This window comes from Emydura macquarii, unplaced genomic scaffold (genome assembly GCF_026122565.2).
Source record: "Emydura macquarii macquarii isolate MOO-44397 ecotype Brisbane River unplaced genomic scaffold, CSIRO-AGI_Emac_v2 contig_1146, whole genome shotgun sequence".
Lineage (NCBI taxonomy): Eukaryota > Metazoa > Chordata > Testudines > Chelidae > Emydura > Emydura macquarii.
In genome coordinates this window covers 9,302,057-9,322,565 of record NW_027131283.1, presented here as the reverse complement: position 1 = coordinate 9,322,565, position 20,509 = coordinate 9,302,057, and the positions used below count along the sequence as shown (strand labels likewise).

The window sequence follows — 20,509 nt, the reverse complement described above, 5'->3', positions numbered from 1 at the left end:
TTCAGATGACTGCAATTTCAGTGGTGGGTGAAATGATTAGCAGTGGCCAGAAGATTATTTTGATTTTTTGGAAAAAAATTGTCCTGAATTTGGATGACAAGTTAAAAAAAAATCAAAATTTTGTGGGAAGAAAAATTCTGAAAAATCCATTTAAAAAAAAAACCAGAAAACAAAATGGAATTTTACAGCTTGCTCCCAGCTGCTCTGCTCCGTTAGCAGTAGCCTCCTGAGGTTGTCCATTGCCTCCTTCCCCAAGCAGCAGCCTCCCCATCCTGCCTCATGAGCCAGGAGAGCTCTGGGCTGGCAGGAAACCAGACAAGCAGGCAGACATGATTTCCATCCAAACTTCTGATGGAATTAACACATACCTGCAGCACATTTTGACTGTATAGAATCAGTGTTTTCCAATGGAAAAGTGTTCTACTGGAAAATTTTTGACCAGCTCTAAAAATGGTTACTATGCATGAAGGGTGATATTCACCCCTCTATCAAGTGGTCACAACAGGCCTAAGCATTATTTAAATATTTGAATTGTTAAAATAGGGCTTAAGCGGGATTTCATGATGCACAGACTTCGTGCACGTAAAAATCAGTTAGGCTTATTACAGATGGTTCACCCTGTGAGACCAGCTTCTCTTGCAGTATGTCAGAATGGTTCATCATTTTTCCCAAATCTCAAGAAAAATTCAGATACCACTTGAACAAAGTTTGAGTCAGGTCTTATTTCATCTGTATCTGTTTGCTTATTCTTGGTTACAAAAGTTCATTTTACAGCTGACTCTTGACTAAATTCTGATTTTGGAACATTCATTTTGGAGAGATTCACAGCTTTAACTTTATCTTAACCATTGCTAAATATTGTACCATGGCATATTTCACTAATAGAAGCATACTGCCTGAACAGAAACACTGTACAAACATTTTGACAAGCCGTCCATAAATGATTTATATGCCACATATAAACTCAATTTAAATTAATCTGAAAATGACTGCTCCAAATCAAAACATTCATATTATATTCCCTGGATTTAGCAAGGCAGTTTAGATTTTTATTTGTAAGTTCAGTTACTGCTTTGGAGAGAAATATTGCCCATGAAATAAGACATATAACTTACTTGAAATGCAAAAATATGAAAAAGAGAGTAGGCAATGAAATAAACTGGGAGTATACATGCATGGCTTACATAAAACACTGCAAAGGGTACATAGAACAAAAAATGACAGAAAAGAGAAACATGCAGAAAACTGTGAAAGATAAAGTGGGAGAATCAGCAAGGAGAGGAAATAGCAACATGCTATATCCATGCAAGATAATGTTTTTTACATAAAAGTGAAAGCAAAAAAGAAAAGCTCTGTAGCAGTCTATAGAAGTTTTCATCTGCTTTTTAACATGTCCATTGGCCGTGTCATATCCACTGCAAGGCTTTAAACAAATTGCCCTCAGAGATTAAGTACATTTTAAAAGCTTTCTGCAATAATAAGACATAAGGCCATTGAAAGGTTGAATGCTCCATTAACAATGCAACTAAACATTTACTAAGCAACTGGATGAAAAGTAACAGATCAGTGATGCTTTTGACATGAATTTGTTCCAATCATTTGAGTCACAAATTAAAGTTAACAGGTTAAAAAGAAGATGTAAAATTGGTTTGGGGTCACTAATCTACACTTTACAGTTTTATGACCAGCTAGTGCTACGTCATTTTTTGAACAGACTGTATCCTGTGATAGAAGTGGAGAAGACATTGCTTCCTCAGAGATCATTATTTTATTACAGAAAGGGTTGCTGTTAAATGATAGACCTTCAGTCTGGACTTCTTCTCTCTCAACCTGGACTTCTCTAACCCTAATTCAGGAAGTATAAAATCCAAGTAATATAGATCCAGTATCTGGTGGAAACACAGGCCATCCAGGATATTGAAAATGTCACACTGTTTGCAGCCCCCTGACAGTTACAGCTGAGAATAGAATAGGCCTAATTCTAATTTCACAGCAGTAAAAAACCAGAAAAACTCCACTGTTGCTAATGAAGTTACTCTGGAATGTCACTGATGTAAGGGAAAGCAAAATGTGGTCCATCATGTTTACTGCTAAACGTATACCACAAAAGTTTTCCTATGATGAATAGTCACCATAGGATGTAAATATAAGGATTATTTAAATCATAGAAAGCAGTGTATGGGCTACAGTGAAATAGAAGTAGAAATAGACCCTCTCAGGGTCCTAGATCCTGGGATTCAGCCCAAAACCGAATGTCTACACTGCAATTAAACAGCCCCTTAGCCCGAGCCCCATGAGCCCGAGTCAGCTGGCATGGGCCAGCTGTGGGTTTTTAATTGCAGTGTAGAGACACCCTAGGTGCTATTGTGATACAAACAGTAATTTGGTATGTGTAGGAGTGGATATGGCACCCTTTGAAAATGGTTCTAAAAACCTCCTTTTTCCCCACAGAGTGCAATTGCAAAGGAGAACCCTGCGACAGTCGAACTGGAGAATGTCTAGGAGAGGGCCCCACAGGCACGGATTGCCCAACAATCAGTAAGAATAACAGTTCGGCATCCAATAAAAACAATGGAATAACCTTGCTGTATTTAGTATTCTGCAAATATAAATTAAGGGTTTGATCCTGCAAGGAGCTGAGCACTCTGGCCCTCATCCAGCAAAACACTTACGTTTTTCTTTAAGCTGTTCTTAGCTTTAAGTATGTGTGGTGTCTAGTGCTTAAAGTTAAACACATGCTTAATTGTTTTACTGTACTGGGGGAAACCGTTCAGCACCTTACAAGACTGAGCCCGTAGAGAGAGACCTTGATGCAGTATGAATGACTCACAAGGCTGATTGTGTGATTGTGAGGCACAATGTCTTCTACTGAGAGCAATACCTAAAAATAAGTACTCTGGCCCAGTTCCTCAGAATTAGTTAGGTACTTAACTTCCTTTGAAACCAATGGGAGTTAGGTGCCTAAATATGAGGCTATGGGCCTCTGGTCCTAAAAGTTACCCCCTAAAAACATGGAAAATGCAAAACTTTTGGTTCCAGCAGCAGTATTTCCTCAGCTGCCTTGAATATCAATTCTTATTTTCTAGTTAAACATATATCAGTATATAATAGTCACCATTGCAAAGTTGGGATTTAGCAAGCGTTGCCATACAGCAGTTTCTGAGATATTGCAGATATCTCCCATACAAAATGTAGGGGGACACTCTAGTGTCTCCAGTATCACAGTGTGGTAACTGTGGTTAAATGCTGACCTTGTTAATGGCAGTATAACTATTTCTGCTGTATACAGAATGTGCAACACAGCCAAGAAAAAGTTGCTGTTGGTACCTACGTTTTCTATTTCCTAGCTTTGTTATTTTTAACAATGTAACACCAATGTTTCATTCATCAAAAGTTCTTGGCATTTAGTAATGGAATAAATATAAATAGAAAATATATAGTATTGCTTAGAAGCAGCGTTATGCATGGCCAGGGGTGGCCTTCTTGGTAACCATAATTTAGATATGCTAGCACTGTGCCTTTAAGAATTGACTTCCTAACTGACCTGTCAATCAAATTCAGCTTCTGTCGATGACTGCCAGTCACTGAACAAAGAATACATATAACTGCAAGCATTAATAAATACATGTTTCTGCGTTATAACAGTTGTATGAACTCACTTTTTGGCCCTGATTTCTTGTTCTATGGGTCACAGGCATGCTGAGCCCCTATGGAATAGCCAGGAAATGCCTCTTATTACCCCTCCCACTGGTTACCAAGCAGCCTTGACAGGCTCCCCAACTAGTTCCATCTGGCCATCCTCAGCTGGAAGTGTGGTGACTAACCTGTGGGACCTTGAAAGTGGGTGGATTAAAATGAAGAAAAATGGCTTTCCTAAGGGCTTCATTAACAACTAAGAGCAGAATCCCCTGTGGTGTGAAGGACATAAAGTAAACTTTAAGAAGAAGAAGAATGTTTTCCATTTAACTGACACTGAAGTTAAAAGAAAAATGACCATATCTTATTTTATTGTCAGGTTGTGATAAATGCATTTGGGATTTGACTGATGACATCCGATTAGCGAGTCTCTCTATTGATGAAAGCAAATCAATTTTGCTGAGCATTTCCACTGGCGTTGCTGCTAACAAACAGTTGAATGAACTCAACTCCACTGTTTTCCTCCTCAAGGTATAGACTACACCATTTGGATGAGCTTCATTTTTGTGTTTAGTATTAACCTACACATTACTGTTCCCTCCATAAGCATTTCAATCCTTGTTAATTCCTGTGCTGCTCGTACCATAATTATTATAGAGAAATTTGTTTTCAACTACATTGAACTAACACTATTTTTAAAAAAATCTCTTTTCATACAGATGAAACTATCAGAAAAAGAAAATCATTCTTTACTCAGGAAGATCCAGATCGATAATGCTGAGACTGAAATGACCCATCTCTTCTTAGAGGCAAAGACACTTGAAGAACAGGTTTGTCTGCAGTTCTCTTTATGATCTGCTGATGGAATAGGTGAACTAATGTGAGACTACAATTTGTCCCATCCACTATATGGCATAAGAGTTTCAAGAAAGGACCTTTAAAGAGGCTTGGTAGATTATTTTATTTTGAAAACAAAACAAGATGCTTCCAGGAATTGGAAATGGAAATGACCTGTCAAGTCTGTCTTCCTGAAAATGCAGGATATAGGGCCTGATCCAAAACCCATTGAAGTTAATAAGAACTATTCCACTGGATTCAGAAAACTTTCGGCCTGACTCATAGTCCCTCACAGGGGCCACATTTACTAAATTGGTACTGCATTTGATGTGAGGTAGACAGGCTGAATTTCCATTTCAAATTCTGTTTTATAATTGAGCAAAGTAATCAAGACTAAAGTAATTCAGATGTACTTTCTGACTATTTGAACTGTATATATTTTACATGGATGCTCTCATAAAATTTAAATTAGCACTGATTAGATACTTCAAAGCATGTTTCAAAACCACCAGTTAAAAATGGTTTATCCGATACCTGCTGAGAAGGGCACCTGATCAGCACTCAAGATATGTTTTAACACAATTATAATCATACATATTTTATCTATGTTCAATTGCAAGACCATATGATTAGTGTTACATTCCTTCACTTCATGAGGTACACTCACTACAGCCTAACAGAGTGCTCGCATGAAATCTGCTAAGAGAACAGTTGGGGCTCAAAATATTTTCTCTTTTTAAAAAAATAGACATCCAACATCCTTCATAATTTGAGAGATATCAAGCCAGGGATTGCCACATTTTCACCAAGAGCAGAATACAGTTAGAATTTATGGCACAGTTCCAGAGCTTGTGCTTCACTTCTTAATTTTTCTGTCAGGCAAATAAAATAACTACACTTAAGAATAAAACTCAAGCACAGAAGTAAGCAGAGAACAGCACAGAGGGAGGAAGAAAGTGAGGGAGTGAAGAGGTGGAAGAACAGTACTCACTTAATGAAAGGACCCAACAGGATTAAACTTCCTATGACCTGTGCTCCTCTGCACTTTGCAAAAGGACCAGCTGATTCAACCAACTCACCTCCACCTATTCCTGTGAAATCACTCAGTCAGTCTAACTGTTCCTCTCTGTGGTTTGAAGGTAGCATGATGGAGGCGTTAGCTTTTCTGGGAATCTTCATTGTATCTGTATGATAGGATTTCCCATCATCTTCACTGGCATGGGATTTATTTTGAGATCATTGGATTTCAGCATTCCCTGAGTCCTTAAGTGTTTGATTTACTTGTAAGTTTTTCTCCATTGTGACTTCTCCTTTGTGAAGAATGCCCTAGGTTAGAACTTGTCATTGCTAGTGCAGGGGGAAGTTCAAGTTCCTGGCCTCTCACAATAGAGGGAGCAGCATAGTAATTCCTCCCTCTACATCATTTTTCTGTTCTTTTCAAAGCACTAAAAAGGAAATCAGGGTAGGAGCCTTTGTTAGTTTTAATGGGTTTCGCAAGTGTGCACTGTGTCTTCCATTCAAAGTTTTGCAAGGATACTTCATGATGTCTAAGGGATGGCTGGGGTTTCTGGTTTAAACCATCCGCACAGAACAGAAGCATAAAATATATGTGAGGTTTCATTACAATAAATGTGGTTTATAGTGACCTAATGTTATGCAATTCTGGCAAAGTATCTTAAAGGCTCTGTCCTGAAGAATTTGGCTGAATTTGGAAAATATAGGTTTCTTTGAAACTCCTAGCCAAAGTCTTCCTGAAGTCAATGGGATTTGTGGGTTCAGCAATAGCATCCTTGGTTTACACAGTAATATTGACTGATCTCAGACATGCTGCTTCCTATCTGAAAGAGATCTCCGAGAGCCTCATTCTGATGGCAGTCTCAGCTCGTGCCACTCTAGCTCTTTGTGTATGCAAATATAAAACCATAACTGGCTAATAAGAATTTGTGTGTGGGGGTGGGGAGGGGTTAAAAGGAAAAATATCTAGATGCAAATGCTTATGGATAAACATGAATGGTTATTGCCTTAAAATAAACACCCATTAAAAGCCAAAAAAAAAAAAAAACTAACCACCAGAAACCCTGAAGGAAATAAATGAATACAGTGACCCACACAGTGCTATCCCTTCTAAGGCAATCTTAGATAATATGTAAAAGAAAAGAAAACCCTTGATATGAACCCACCTATTTATTTCATTGAGGTATAAATGCATTCCTGTTCTATTTCCAAGGATTGCTCCTGGTTCTGCTCCACTGAAGCTGGACTTGATCCTATTGTCTACTCTAAACTGATACCTGTTTCCAAGCTTATTTTCAGCCTTCTGCCTGGTTTAAAGCGCCATCTGGTGCTCTCAGAGGTGAAAACCTCTATTTACAAGATATGTGGCTATGTAAGTACTAGCCACAGCTGATCAAACAAAACAGCTAGAATTGCAGAATATGATAATAATTATTAATAACTACAGGATGGAGAAATGAATGTTATTATCTCAACCAAATGCATCATTTACCCAGGAAAACTGACTTCCCAGGAGCTACATGTCTTCAAAAATATTGGGTGGGAGATTCAAAGTCTAAAGCTGTACCCCGATCCTAACTTTCCAGTAAGAATTAACTTAATTATAAGCCAAAGCATAAATCTGAATCCAAACACTTTGATACCATCGATCATCAGTGTTGGTTGGCATGCAAGACCTAGCAGCAGTGGTCAACATAGCAATAAGCCCAGTTTTTTTATTCTCCCTCTGAGAACTCTCTAAGGAAACAAAATCAAAGGACAACTGAAGTCAATACATTTCTTAGGAAACGTGATGATTATTCAACAGTAAATCTTAACACCTCCTCTCCTCTCAATCTTAAACCAATACTTCACTGTGAAGCCTGTTTTGGGGACACAAAAAAGTTGCAATGGTGGCAGGAGGGCCTTATTTAGAGGGCAGTCCCAAATGTAATAGAATACTGTGACTCTGCTTCTGCCTGAGCTTATTGGCTGCCCACTAGCTGTCTGAGTTTTGGAGGAAGGGAGGAGAGGCTGAGAAGATGGGGAGTCCTCCCCAAACAAAATCACACTGTATGGGAGACAGATTCCTAAAATCGACCTTCAGCCTCACACTAGTCTTTTGTCCAAACATCTATGTTATTTGGGAAACAAGCATCTGACAAAATCAGGCAGCGTTGGTGGGTGCTTAGGAGCAAGCAGCTTGAGACTCAGTAGAATGTTTGATGGGAGTCTTACAAATGTACATAATTTATGGCAATTTGATTGCAGCAGATGATGGAGAAATATGGGCTAGATTTTAATCTCCGATTCTGCAATTCTCAAAATACTAATAAAGGCAGCCCTTCACTTCAAGCTCCTTTTTAAATATCATTTATATGCTGATTGGACCTACACCACACTTTCATCAGGAAGAGAAAAAATTATGTTTATACTGCACAACCGCACACATGCATGTGGATTTTTTTAAAAATAGTAATCTTGTGCTCACATGGTTTATTCATAGGGAAATCAAGCATCAAGCAAAGGCCTACTGGTAGAGAAGGAAACCATGGCAACCATTAACCACGCTACTCAACTTGTGCAGCAACTCGGCAATATGAGAGACAACATCCAAGGTAAATAGAATTTTTCTGGTTCAGCTTAATGTCAAAAATATATCAGTAAAATCTCCACTGGGAAAATGTCATAGCACCAGGAGCATTGTTATAAAACCATCAGACATAAGGTTTTAACAGATAATGCCAGGATGAAAATTTGTCTGTCTCAACAAGCTATTGTGGCCCATGATCAGATATCCTCCATTACAGAGTGCTGCTTTTCTTTTCTCTCCCTCCTGACATCTCCCTCAGGAAGTTAAATCTCAGGTCAATTTCATATGAAATCAATTATTTTGTGAAACACTAAAAAATTATACAGCCTGTATACAGTCTTTATGTTTGTTTGTTTGTTCATTTGTTTGTTTGTCTTGGTTAAATGGAGTGGGTGCCCAAACACTATAGAGACGGAAGCTATGTAAGTAGTTAGGTAGACAGAGACACAATCAAAAGCTTTCCCATGTTGACCCATTACAGAGAATTATAGTTCTGCTATCATGTCAGCATTAAAGCGGAATCTATCTATCTCTAGAATCAATTTTGATTTTAAAAGTAACTTTCTACAAAGTTTCTATATGGAAAGATTGTTGTGATTTTTAGAAATAACAAGATATTTAAAACCAGTGATGAAATCCCATCCCTGCTGGCAGTGGGAGTTTTGTCATTGTCTTCAAGGGAGCCAGGATTTCACCCCATTTTATAAATCTTTTTTTTTTTCGTTGTGGTTGTTCTTTGCTTCCGATTTGGGAAGACAGCATGGTCTAGTGGATTGAGTACAAAACTGGAAATCCTAAATTCAAATCCCACTTGTACCACTGACTTAGTGTGTGGCCTTAGGTTAAGTCATTTACCTTTACTGGCCAGATTCTTTGTTCTGTTAAGGAAACGTTGCAATTTTCACCCAGTGCAAATCTGCCATAAAGATAGCAGCTATAGACAGTGGAGGAATTCACCCTGCCAAGGAGAGCCCTTAGATGATACAGATATAGAACCACCATATTGGCTCCTACACCCTTGCCCCTCTCAGAGCCTAGTGTAGGGAGTATAGCCAAAGCATCATTGCAATCCAGCAATCCTCAGTTACCATGACAGCTCTTAGAAGCCATTGGCAGCCAGTGCAGATTCTGCTGTAAACTCTATCAGGAGACAGGCCTAGCTCTGAGTCAGCTGAGGACTGGGAAGTCACAAAGGTGGCTTAAAATCATCTTTGATACCATCCCCTCTGGTCTTGTATTTGAACTCATCTTGGCCAAAGCAGAGAATTCAGCTTATTTTGTGTCTTTTTCTTCGTTTTCAAAATGCTATTATGATGGAGCCTTTGGGTACATGCCCACAAGTCATATTTCTTGACAAAAGAAAGAATTCCTTGGAGGACTTGAACCAGAGGTGTAGCTGAAACTAGATACAACCAACCATGGTGGTATGTGAAAAATGGCATCTAAGCTAGGTTTTTGAGTCTTTGAAAGGCAGGTGTTAATCATTGTTAAAGAGCCTCTGTGTCCTCAGTGGTCCATCTCTTAGAGAAAGCAGTGAGCCCAAATCCTTTTGGGTGTGTACATGGCTGGATAGAATTGTTTTGGAAAACTGGGTTTTTAAGCCCAGGCTCAAAGACGTTGAGTGAGGGAGAAAGACTCTTCATCTCTAAGGCTATGTATTCACTGACAGCAGCAAATTCACCGCCGTCAGATCGACTTATCTGATCGACTGAGCAGTCAGTGAAGACCTGCTCAGTTGATCCAGAAATTGACGTATTAAGACCATCTTCTCAAGTGGCATAGTGCTGCTTCGACGGGAACGCGGTTCTCGTCGGTGCAATACAGTGAAGACGGCGCACAGAACAGAGGCACAGAAGTCGACAGGAGTTACGCAAGTTGTTTGCGTAACTCCGGTCAACTGCCGTTGAATCTAAAAGGTAATTGTAGACAAGCCCTAGACATCAGCACAAGGCTCACAGGCAGACCAGAGTGGTCAGATGAGAGGATTACTTTCTGCTATTCACTTTTATTTTTCTTCTCTATAATGAAGTGGAGAATGTCTCATAGCTGGTGAGAAATGTAAATCTAGATATAGGAAGCAAACAGTTTCTTTTAGTTTAACTCCATTTTCTCTCATTTTTTAATAAATCTTGTTTTTGTTAAGATTACTGTTATATGGGTAATCTCCAAAGAGAAAAGGACACTGTAAACTCTAAGCAGAGGTGCTGAAGGGTAAAGAGCTTCTCAAACCTACACCCCCTCCTCTCAGTCTCAGTCAAGGGGATGGACAGAGGTGTCCTCTCCAAGCCAGTTGCTGTCGTCAGGCGGTGGAGTATTCAGTTAAGTTTGGATACAGATATTGCAAAGAGCTTAGATTTTTGTCTCTCTTTCTTATTTCTTCCAAAGAAAATATTGCCTTCAGTGAATGGAAGTACAGTTTTGTAAACTCACTGACACTGCAAGGTGTCATAAACTGTTACTGTGATACTGTTTCACAGCAGGCAAAGAACATAACAAGCTTAAGGTCTCCCAAAAGTAGCCAAGTGAGATGAGGGGACTTTTTCATATTAAAATGTTGTGACAATCTGTCGCCTACTGTTTTGGAGTCTGACTCATCTGTGCACTGACTGTCAAGAGATGGAGGTTACATTTCCAAAATCAATCTTTGCGTAATACTGTAGAAATAACAGTATTCTCACCAGCAACATATATACCAAAACATAGACACTTTTTAACTAAAAAATAGGCTATTTATATGTTACCGGATGAAGAAATACCTTTTAATTTAGGGACTAAGAGACTATTTGCATTTTCAAGGGTTTTTATTATCAGTAATAAGGACAAATGACAACAGTGAGCATCTTCCCAAGCACAATTGCACTGGAGAAAGATACTCTAGTCAGAGATTATTATCTATATTCCAGAACATTAATGGCATCTTCCTATCACATGGACACATAAAACTGAGATTAAACCAACTGCAGTTTCTCCTTTTGTATCTACAAGAAGCAATAAAAAACAAATGAAATACACTTGAAAGCTTCCCTATTTCCTGTGCCATAAAGGCCCCAGCTCTATCTTACAGCACATTTACATTAGTCAACCACTGACTGACCAAAAAATGAAAATTTCATGTGATACCAATATATAAACACTGATTTGACCTGACCTTTGAACATCCCCTTTCCAGTCAGGGTCAGTATAGATCAATACTTGGGTGGGGGGAATTTATGCAAAATCTCCATGCTATAGGAAGTGATTTAGATGATACAATAAGGGGCACTTTTCCCTCTACATCAGTACTTAATGGGTGTATTATATTGAGGGTATTATAAGGTAGGAAATGCCTTTTTTCACATGAGACCTAAAACTGAGGTCCTGATCAGTTGTGGCTCTTAGAAGTTCCATGGCACCTTTTGAAAAGAAATGGTGTTAAGTACAACTTCATTGCCCTGGCCTAACACCAACTACTTGGGTATGCCAACTACTATTTCAATTACTTGGGTAGTTCCAATGTGCTTTAATCTTTTTCATTTCTTGCCCTATTATGTCATACTATTTTGCACTGTTGAACAGCTAATGTGTTTCACTTTAGAGGACTCAAGGCTTAATATGGTACCAAAGAAGTGTCATGACCACAGTCTCTGCATTCCTCCCTACCAAGCCTATCTTGTCATGTCCCTCCATATGTCTTGGACACTTAATACCTGTCAGCTTCCATCCCTTTCCTTCTGAGTCTTTCCCCATTTCTCTTTTTTTTTTCTCCTTTTGCTGTCTCTTCCATCTGTCCTTTTCTTTCTTTCCTTTTCTCTCCTCTTTTTCTCCCCTTCTCCTGTTTGCCTCCCTTTTCCCTCTGCCTCCACGGATTATTTGTTATTCCCCCTCTCTGACAGAGATAGGATGCCCTGGTGCTGTGCTTGATATGTACTTATGTCAGGGACTTGGCCAGGGCTGACCTGGCACATGTAAATGTTCTGGTCAATTGACCAGAATCATTTGTGCTCTCTACACCCAAATGGCTCTGATATATTATGGGAAGCTGTGATAGAACTTTGTGGATTGCTAAAGATAGTTTAGCAGAAAAGAAAAGACCAAATGGGTATTAATATATAGGCACTGGGAAACATTTGTGACAATCTGATAAATATACTCTAAAACATGATGTAAATAGACTAACCCATAACACATTGTTTCTGAAGTTAGTGGACAGAAATATTAGTGTCAGCTTTACTCTGTGTCATCCACATTTCACTTGCTATCAACTTGATCTGGATTCAAACCAGAGCCCGAGGGATGAAAGTGTTCCAAAAAGTTCACTTCATTGTAACTATGATGGAGTGACAATCTATTTCTTTGTCCTCAGAAATCAGCAGCAAGATGAAATACTATGGAATCCAACACGAGCTGAGCCCTGAGGATATCATTCAGAAGCTGAACTTGGCGGAGGAGATGCTGAGAGAAATCCAGCATCGCAAGCCTTTCTCCAGTCAGAGGCTGCTTGCTACTGATGAGGCTGATGCAGCACAAGAGCGTGAGTTTTAGGTCTCCGTCTATCTCTGTGTTTATTCTGGTGGAAAGACACAGTATAGCAAACAACGTTCCAATAGTAATCATGGTAACCAGCAACGCTGAACCTATGTGGAGAATCTGCTTGTAGATGCTGACTTTAGTGGTTGGCCAGCTGGATTACTCGTGGCTTAAGAGAATACATGCGATATGACAAGCGTATGAAACCTGTGAACCCATTAAAAGTTTTCATCTAGGGTTTGCAGTAGATTAATTAATTACTGCTTGAACAAGGGGTTAAAGATGATTGTGCCATGCCACCATGCCACTTTCTCAAGACTGCTGACTGAGAAAGGAAAAACAAACATAAAAAATTGGGAAAGTTAGAGTAAGCCATTATCTGTCAGAATGAGAACTATGTAGACTTACAGGGCCTGAATCTCCACTAGTGATATATCTAGACTGCAGCTGGAGGTATAATTTCCAGCCCAGATGGACATACACACAACTAGCTTTGATCAAGCTAGAATGTTAAAAATTGTTGCCCTGGTAGGGGGGTAGGAACATGGGCCAGCAAAATGAATGCAATCCCATCCCAGAATATATGTATTAGCATGGCTAACCCATGCCACCACCCATGTCACCACAGCTACACTGCTGTTTTTACTACACTAGCTTGATCAAGTTCAATATATGTACAACTGGAAATTATACCTCCAGCTGCAATATAGACAGATCCTTTGTGATTTTTGGAATATTGCAGCTGGAAGGGTAAAACAATCAATAAGTACTCTTTCATCCAGAGAATAAGAGTATGGACTAATTAGTTGAGACTGTATACACACAAAAACCAGTCCCACCCATTTCTATAATCAATCATTGTAATTTGAAGTTTTTATGATAAGGGGAGGAAGTTAAAATGAGACAAGTTTTTTTCCCATTCAGAAGAATAATTAGAAATAAAATCTAGCTACGTGTCATAGGTGAGTGCCCAAGTTCTCTGCTAGCAAATGTGATTTTACTGACTTCCTGATTAAGGACAGCAGATCAGGTCATAAAGTTGTTCTAATGCTGGTATATGTAAACTCCAACAGAAAGAGCATACCTTAATCTTAGTCTTTTTAGAAAGTCACATGTAGGCAGACTGGTAATTCATGCTGCGAAGGGAGAGGACAAGGGAATTCAGAAAGATTAATCAATAGCCTTTGACTCTTCTCTCAGTGCTGAGGCAGGTTGAAGAGTGGCAGCTGAGGTATAATGAGACCAGATCTTTGTTTCCCATCGTATTGGACCAGCTCAGTGACTATAATATGAAGCTGTCAGACTTACAAGAGGCTCTGGACCAGGCTCTTGACTATGTCAGGGAAACTAAGGATATAAATAAGGAAAACACTGCCAAACTCCAAGAGAATGAGGTAATGTGCAGCATGTATATTGTAGGTGTGTCTGGGAGCAACACATTTTCACTGATAAGGATATTTTAAACGTTGGATTCTAAAAATGTGTAGCTACAGAAATGAGTGTAGAGGTTTTCCTCTGTGCGAGTTTCTGTACTGATGTTATCATCACCAAAGGGATTAATGTCTAATGGCTAGCACACAGAAATGGGAGTCAGGACTCCTGGATTCTATGCCCAGCTCTGCAGCTGATAAAGTGTGTCACCTTAGGTAAGTTCTTTACCTTTTTGTGCTTCTGTTTTCTCATAGGACCCTAAATTCGTAGCCCTAGTGAAAATGTAAATTGGTCCATTCTGCAGCATGAATTTGGCACTCTTAGTCTAGATGTAAGCTATGTAAGTGCTAATAAAAGTCAGCTGCTACCCAAGCCTACTATCCAAGCCAAGATGAAGACATGCTATCTCAGCCCCAGGGAGTTAAACAAGACACAGGCTTGACAGCTTAAACATATCTGAGATACATTGCAACAAACCCATGGCAAGGATTTCATGGCTCGCCCTTCGCAGCGCACAGCATGGCTACTTTGAATTTAATGGGGGTAGTCAGGATACAACTCAGATCTTCCTGTTTCAGAAGCACTGGTCCCCCTCCCTCCACTGTAAGTAAAGGAGAATTTCCTTTAAGTATTATCAGTATAAGTCCTAGAAGAAAACTAAGTAGTTCTGGTTCCATTCAGCAGAAAGCAGTGGTGTGTACACACACACACACACACACGTTCAGGTTAACATGCACATTTCAAGCAGTCAGGGTTTAATTATTTTAAATACATTCTGTACATAGTAAATTATTTAAAGAGGGACTTGAATAAATAGAGTGAGGCCATTTGGAGCATGCAGAAGTGTAAAGAGCAGCATCGAAGAGGTGCAAAGAACAGTGTGGAAGCAGGATGCAAATAAAGCATTCAGGAATGGTGCCTAGAATGTGGGGATGAGTGTCACCAGCGTGCATGATTTTGGCTTTGGCCCATTTTGGTGCAGCTCTCATAATCTCGCGATAAAACACAGGCAGCTCAGGAATTTGCCGGAGCTGTCTGTAGGTTCAGAGTTTGACTACTAGAGGTATATGTGCTGCAGGCCATTGTGCTGTCTGCAGTAGCAGGGTGCCCCATAGCCCAACAGCACCTCAGAGCAGGCCCAGTGCTGCTGGCCCCCTCCAATCTTGGTGGCAGCAGCAGCCTCAAACTCCCACTCTTCACACACACATATACACATTGTCCAGAAAGGGGAAAGCTGGAAGTAAAAACCCTAGGATAGTCCCTCTGCTGCAGTCTGGAAACAGGAGATAACTGCCAGTGGGGAGACAGGGAACAGCAAGGCCTCTGGGCAGTGGGAGGCAGTCAAGGCAGGGAGAAGTTGCACATATTTATGTGTATAGTTTGTGTGTGCTTAAGATTGAATTTTCACCCTGTAACTGTTGTACATGTACCGGGGGTGGACAGAGGAGTTAAAAACCAGACAACAACCAAAAAACATGATCTGTTGGGGTGAGTGAGGTTTAAATGTCATGATTTTTAGGCCAGGCTCATGAACTTTTTTTTTTTTTCTAACTTATGGCTTTTGAACTCTTGGGGTTGTCAGTGCTGGCAACTTGAATTTGATGTGGAAGGTAAGAAAAAGCCAACAAAGATAGTCAAAGAGATTAACGTGTTCACAGGAACCAAATTGGAAGATTTTTAAACCACAGCATTTTGTATCGAATAGAATGGGGAAGATAAGATTCAGGAACTCCTAGAAAGGAGAAGGTTTCCCCCGTTAAAATGGAGATTTCTAAAACCAATCCAAGGGTTTTAGTTGTAGAGGGATGCAGTGAAACAGATGGACTTGAGAGATGTAGGAAAAAGAAGCACCAGATACATGTACTTGTTTTAAACAACTGTCCAGGACAACAGTGCAGTGAATCAGATCATTATTTTATTCTTTCTTTCTGTCTTTCATTATTGCCAAATAGTTTGTTGCTAAGGACCAGTGTTTTCTTTTAATAATTAAATATAAAATCAAGCATTTTGTTTTCGCTAATTCCTCTACAAAAAGCTTAGGATCCTCATGTACGGAGTCTCTTTTGTTCCTCTCTTCTTTTGTTTTATAATTACTATGCAGAAGCAGATCTGCAGCTCATCTCATATTCATGAAGTGAAGCCTGAAGTATGTTGGATGTGGTCATAATTGTCTTTGCTTTTAACCATTGTTTGAGTTTCATTATTTTTCACAATTAAGGCAGATGCTGTACCAAAGAGCACATTCACATTGGTTTTATAATTTTCATGGAAAACAGATCTCTAATTTGAAGGTAGAAAAAGAACCTTCCAGTCCAAACTAGTCTACATGCCACTGTGAAAAGTCCATATTTTGTTTTTCTTTGTACTCCCAGAGAACTGTTCCGATGGCGTAGTGAGGGTAGTTCATTCCAATAATTGCTCAAAAGGTAATACAAAATGAATTTTTTTTTTTTTAAATAAAGGCCTTAGTCCTCCATGAAGACAAGCCAAACTGAAAATGTCACGTTATAATATGCAACTTGAGAAGTGTGAGCAAAACTCAATCTTAACATTAATTATATGGGAAAAGAGGTAGCTCTTTATTTATTTCACAAATACAACTGTAGAGTTCACATTAACAACATACCAGAGAATGTTAATGCTGCATTTTAGCAATGCATAAAACATTTCTGAATGTGGATTTATTTTTTTCTGCAGAAGCTACAGGAGAAAGTGAAGGAGCAAACCAATGATGTGAACAGTATTCTGTTAAGTGCTATAGATACTTTAGTCGAGCCACAACAATTCAACATAAAACTAAGTGATGTGATAAAGGTAGGCACCTGATTGTATGATTAAATGCCATCCTTTTTTTTTCTTTACAAGTCATGTATTCAAAGCATCAGATTTGGAGAACTCTTGTTATATAGGATTGCTGAAGTACTGACAAATATTCCAATAAAACCTAATGATTTCTGCCACAGTCAAAACTTCCGTAATGAAATTTTACTGCCATGGAAAAATGATGTTATTTTAAGAACACCTTATTGGGGATAGATTTGAGATAAGCTTTTTGTCAATTACTTCACAAGGGAGGCCCAGTTAAGAGGCCAGAAGATGCACTGAGCAGAGAATTGTTCTGTCTGTTTAGGAAAAAAGCCCCACACAAGCACCTGGTCCATTTCAAGCAGATGAAGGCAGGAACAGTTAAAAGACCCTAAATCTCAACATAGAGATAAGCAATTGTTGGAATTTCATGTTTATACACCACATTTACAAATCCTCTTAAAAGTCAATTACTTTGTGGAGCAGTGGAGTGAAGAAGTGAGGATTAATGTTTCATGGTGTAAAAAAGGTTGATCCTTTTTTGCTTCAACACTGAAAATAGACTAGAGGTGGTCAGAAAATCCCAATTATTTGTGTGAGGTTTGTAGTTTTTTTAATATTTTCTGGAATTTGTTTTGGTCTTTTTTACAAAAAAACAAAAGCAAAATAAGAACAAGTTTCTGATAACTGAAGAAATTTACCCCAAAAAGTTGAGTTTCCATTTTTTAATACAAATGGAAATTTTTGACCAAAATGAAAATTTTGGTGGCATTTTTTTCTTTTGGTTAAATTTATTTTATTTTTTTAACAAAAAATTGATACAGAATTTTTTCATTCTGTTTGAAAAGTCATGTTTAATTGATAAACTGGTTAACGAAAAGAACCCCACATAACAACAACACATCACAACACCAACAAAAACCCAAAACATAGGCTTTTTGAGGGTGGCTGATACAATATATTCATGTGGCTCTATTTGTGCACCAGTTATCTGGCAGATGTTTCATACAACAGGTGTTCTCAGTTTGTTTTTCTCTCTTAATTGGTAAGTATAAATGCAACACATTTCAGGAAGGGAAGTAGCATGAAAATGAGTGTCAAGCAGCTCATTAGCTATTACAAGAGGCTCTTAACTCACTCTCCTTTCTGTTCCATCCTTGTATCTTGTATACCAAGGTCCCTATGGTTTATTGTTGATCTACAACTCTGTAAGCAGGAGGGTTGCACACTGCAGAGGCGATGGTTGCAGACCTATCTTATGTTTGACTGTCTGTACAAGCATTTTATGTGGCTGTACAAAAGAGCTTTGGCTGAGGTAAAGAGACATTACTTGTCCTCAGCCATAGGCACTATGAAGAATCACTGATGAACTCCATGGTTAGTCCCAGGCTTCTGAATCCATGCTGCCTTAGCCAATAGTAGTAGTCCCATCAGATGGTCACTATAAGAAGTTTCTTTGCAGATAAAATTCTATAACCATGATTTTTAACTTCTACTTTAAGAAGAGCCACAGGAAGGGGTTTTTTGCAAAGAAACCTCCATGAAGATTCTCCCACATAATCCCATCAATGGGCCACAGTTTATCCCTCCACAGAATAGGGTTCAGGATCTGTCCCCAACCCAAGCAGGTCTCAAGGATTCAATCTGTAGAAACTACACTAGCAGAGAGACTTTCCCATGGCTACCGCTGCAACCAGGAACCCCAAAAGGGCAATGCATAAGATATAATAAACCTGAGGCTCTATTACCTTTTATGGATACTGTCTGCTGTAAAGATTCCATCCTGTATGGGGAGGTGCACAGTGCCACAGAAGTACATAAGCCCACTCCCTTCCTCATTCTGTGCTGTGGATCCAGATGGGGTTTGCCCTCCAAGTGCAGATCAGTGGGGTATGATCTCACTCTTTTATCCCACCTGTTAAGCCTCAATTTCAGATGCTTTCAGCTAATCACTATGGAACTAATATCAGCAAAGATAATGGAAGAGAAGACCATCTCTTAAATATGTTGGTGTCCCATGTATCTATCCACTCTCCTTCTGTGGGGTTATGATATTTTGGCTTATTTTTCTCACTTTTCACATTCCTCCCATTTAGTCACCTTGACCTCATCTGTATTTTTCCTCCTTTTCAACTTCCTCTTTTTTCATTTGTTAAAATATATCATCATTAAAATATATGTTACTTAATAAACCAAAAAACCCTGCACTGTTAAGAATTAAGAGGATATTTTTGTTACTACTTTCAGTTTTTTTCTATTCTTCCATATTTTGTTTAGAATGTGTCGGGGTTCTATGCAGAAATAGATGGTGCTAAAAAGGAATTACAAGAAAAACTAGCCAATTTGTCTCGATTTGATGATGATTTGGTGCAGCAGGCTATGGAATATGCACAGGAGCTTCAAAGACTTGCTGACAAGTTGGACCGGTAAATTTTAACTACTGCAGACTATACTGTGCTAATTTTAAGGACTATAGTCACACAGATACATGGGTAAACAGACAAAAAGATAGTGACATTATATATACTGATTATAGATAAATATTAAACAAATCACTGGAAAGTCATATGTGCCAGGGATTACATCATGGTCTGTGAAAAAGTTTTTTAACTAGAGCTGATCAATATATTTTATATATATTTGGATTTTTTTTTAAACAAGAAAAAATGTCAATTTTTTAAAAATTCCCTTTATTTTTTCCTCACGCATATTTTAATCATTGCTTCATAATCCCAAAGTAACAAAGGAATAGAAAAAAGTAGATTGCTGTAAAATAATACGATACTGGCAAATATAAATGGAGATTGCAAAAGTAGTTCCTAAAAATAAAATGGTTCACGTGAATAAGATGGTTCACATAAAAAATTGCTCTACAGCTACACTAAGAGGTAGGGTCTGTGGTAATTTTGACTCAAACTGAGTGTACTATAGCTGTAATAATTTAAATACCAAGTGGACGGTGTCAAGGTGATTTAGTCCAGTTACATACATTAAAGGTGTCCAAAGTCTTTTTGTTCTGTTGAAATATGATAAATACTTAGACTTTAACCAATATACACAAAAGCGACTTCTAGATAGATCTGAATTATGGTTTTATTTACAATTGTGATTATGTGCAAAAAAAATTACTATTGTAAGTGATAACTTGCAGAAAGCACCTTCAGAAATTCTGCTTGCAGTAACATTGAGTAAAGGTATTCATGTGCATAAATGTTTGCAATATCAACCCTTAACTGCTACTCAAGTATATAATTTAAGTACATTTTAACAGCTGTTCCTTAAATTCTATAATTTTACATAATCTTGAATAGACCCCCACAAAAACTGGTATGTTGGGTTTAAGAGCTTCTAATTAATGGTATTGAAATCATTTGAAAGAGCGTGCACCCATGACAAGAGGAAATGGATAGCTAGCTTTATTCCAACTGCAGCCCTAGAGAAAGCGCTTTATCGAGTACATGACATAAGGAATTTAATACAAAGCAAATAGAAAACTTTATGGATCATACTGATGGAAATGTGACACTCATATATTTGTTGGAAAGATTATCCTATAGTGAAAGTTTTATCCCTTAAAATATTTATTCTGCTTTCAAATCATATGTTTTGGTTTTGTTATTTTGCTTTGCTTGTCTTTGTTTTGTTTAGTATAGTTTCATTTTGGTCTTTGGACACGTTCAGCAAGATGTTTCAGAAATCTTGAGAGAG

At 38.5% G+C, this 20,509-nt stretch overlaps 1 protein-coding gene across 2 annotated transcripts in view; it reads left to right on the top strand.

The window, feature by feature from the left end:
* LAMA4 (laminin subunit alpha 4) overlaps window positions 1-20,509 on the top strand; it is a 128,976-nt gene that overhangs the window by 60,040 nt on the left and 48,427 nt on the right. For both annotated transcript variants that reach the window (XM_067546617.1, XM_067546618.1), the window contains exons 6-13: window positions 2,452-2,538; window positions 4,016-4,167; window positions 4,356-4,466; window positions 7,973-8,084; window positions 12,402-12,569; window positions 13,766-13,959; window positions 16,694-16,810; window positions 19,079-19,227. In XM_067546617.1, coding sequence (XP_067402718.1) covers window positions 2,452-2,538; window positions 4,016-4,167; window positions 4,356-4,466; window positions 7,973-8,084; window positions 12,402-12,569; window positions 13,766-13,959; window positions 16,694-16,810; window positions 19,079-19,227 — 1,090 coding nt within the window. The remainder of the gene's footprint in view (window positions 1-2,451; window positions 2,539-4,015; window positions 4,168-4,355; window positions 4,467-7,972; window positions 8,085-12,401; window positions 12,570-13,765; window positions 13,960-16,693; window positions 16,811-19,078; window positions 19,228-20,509) is intronic.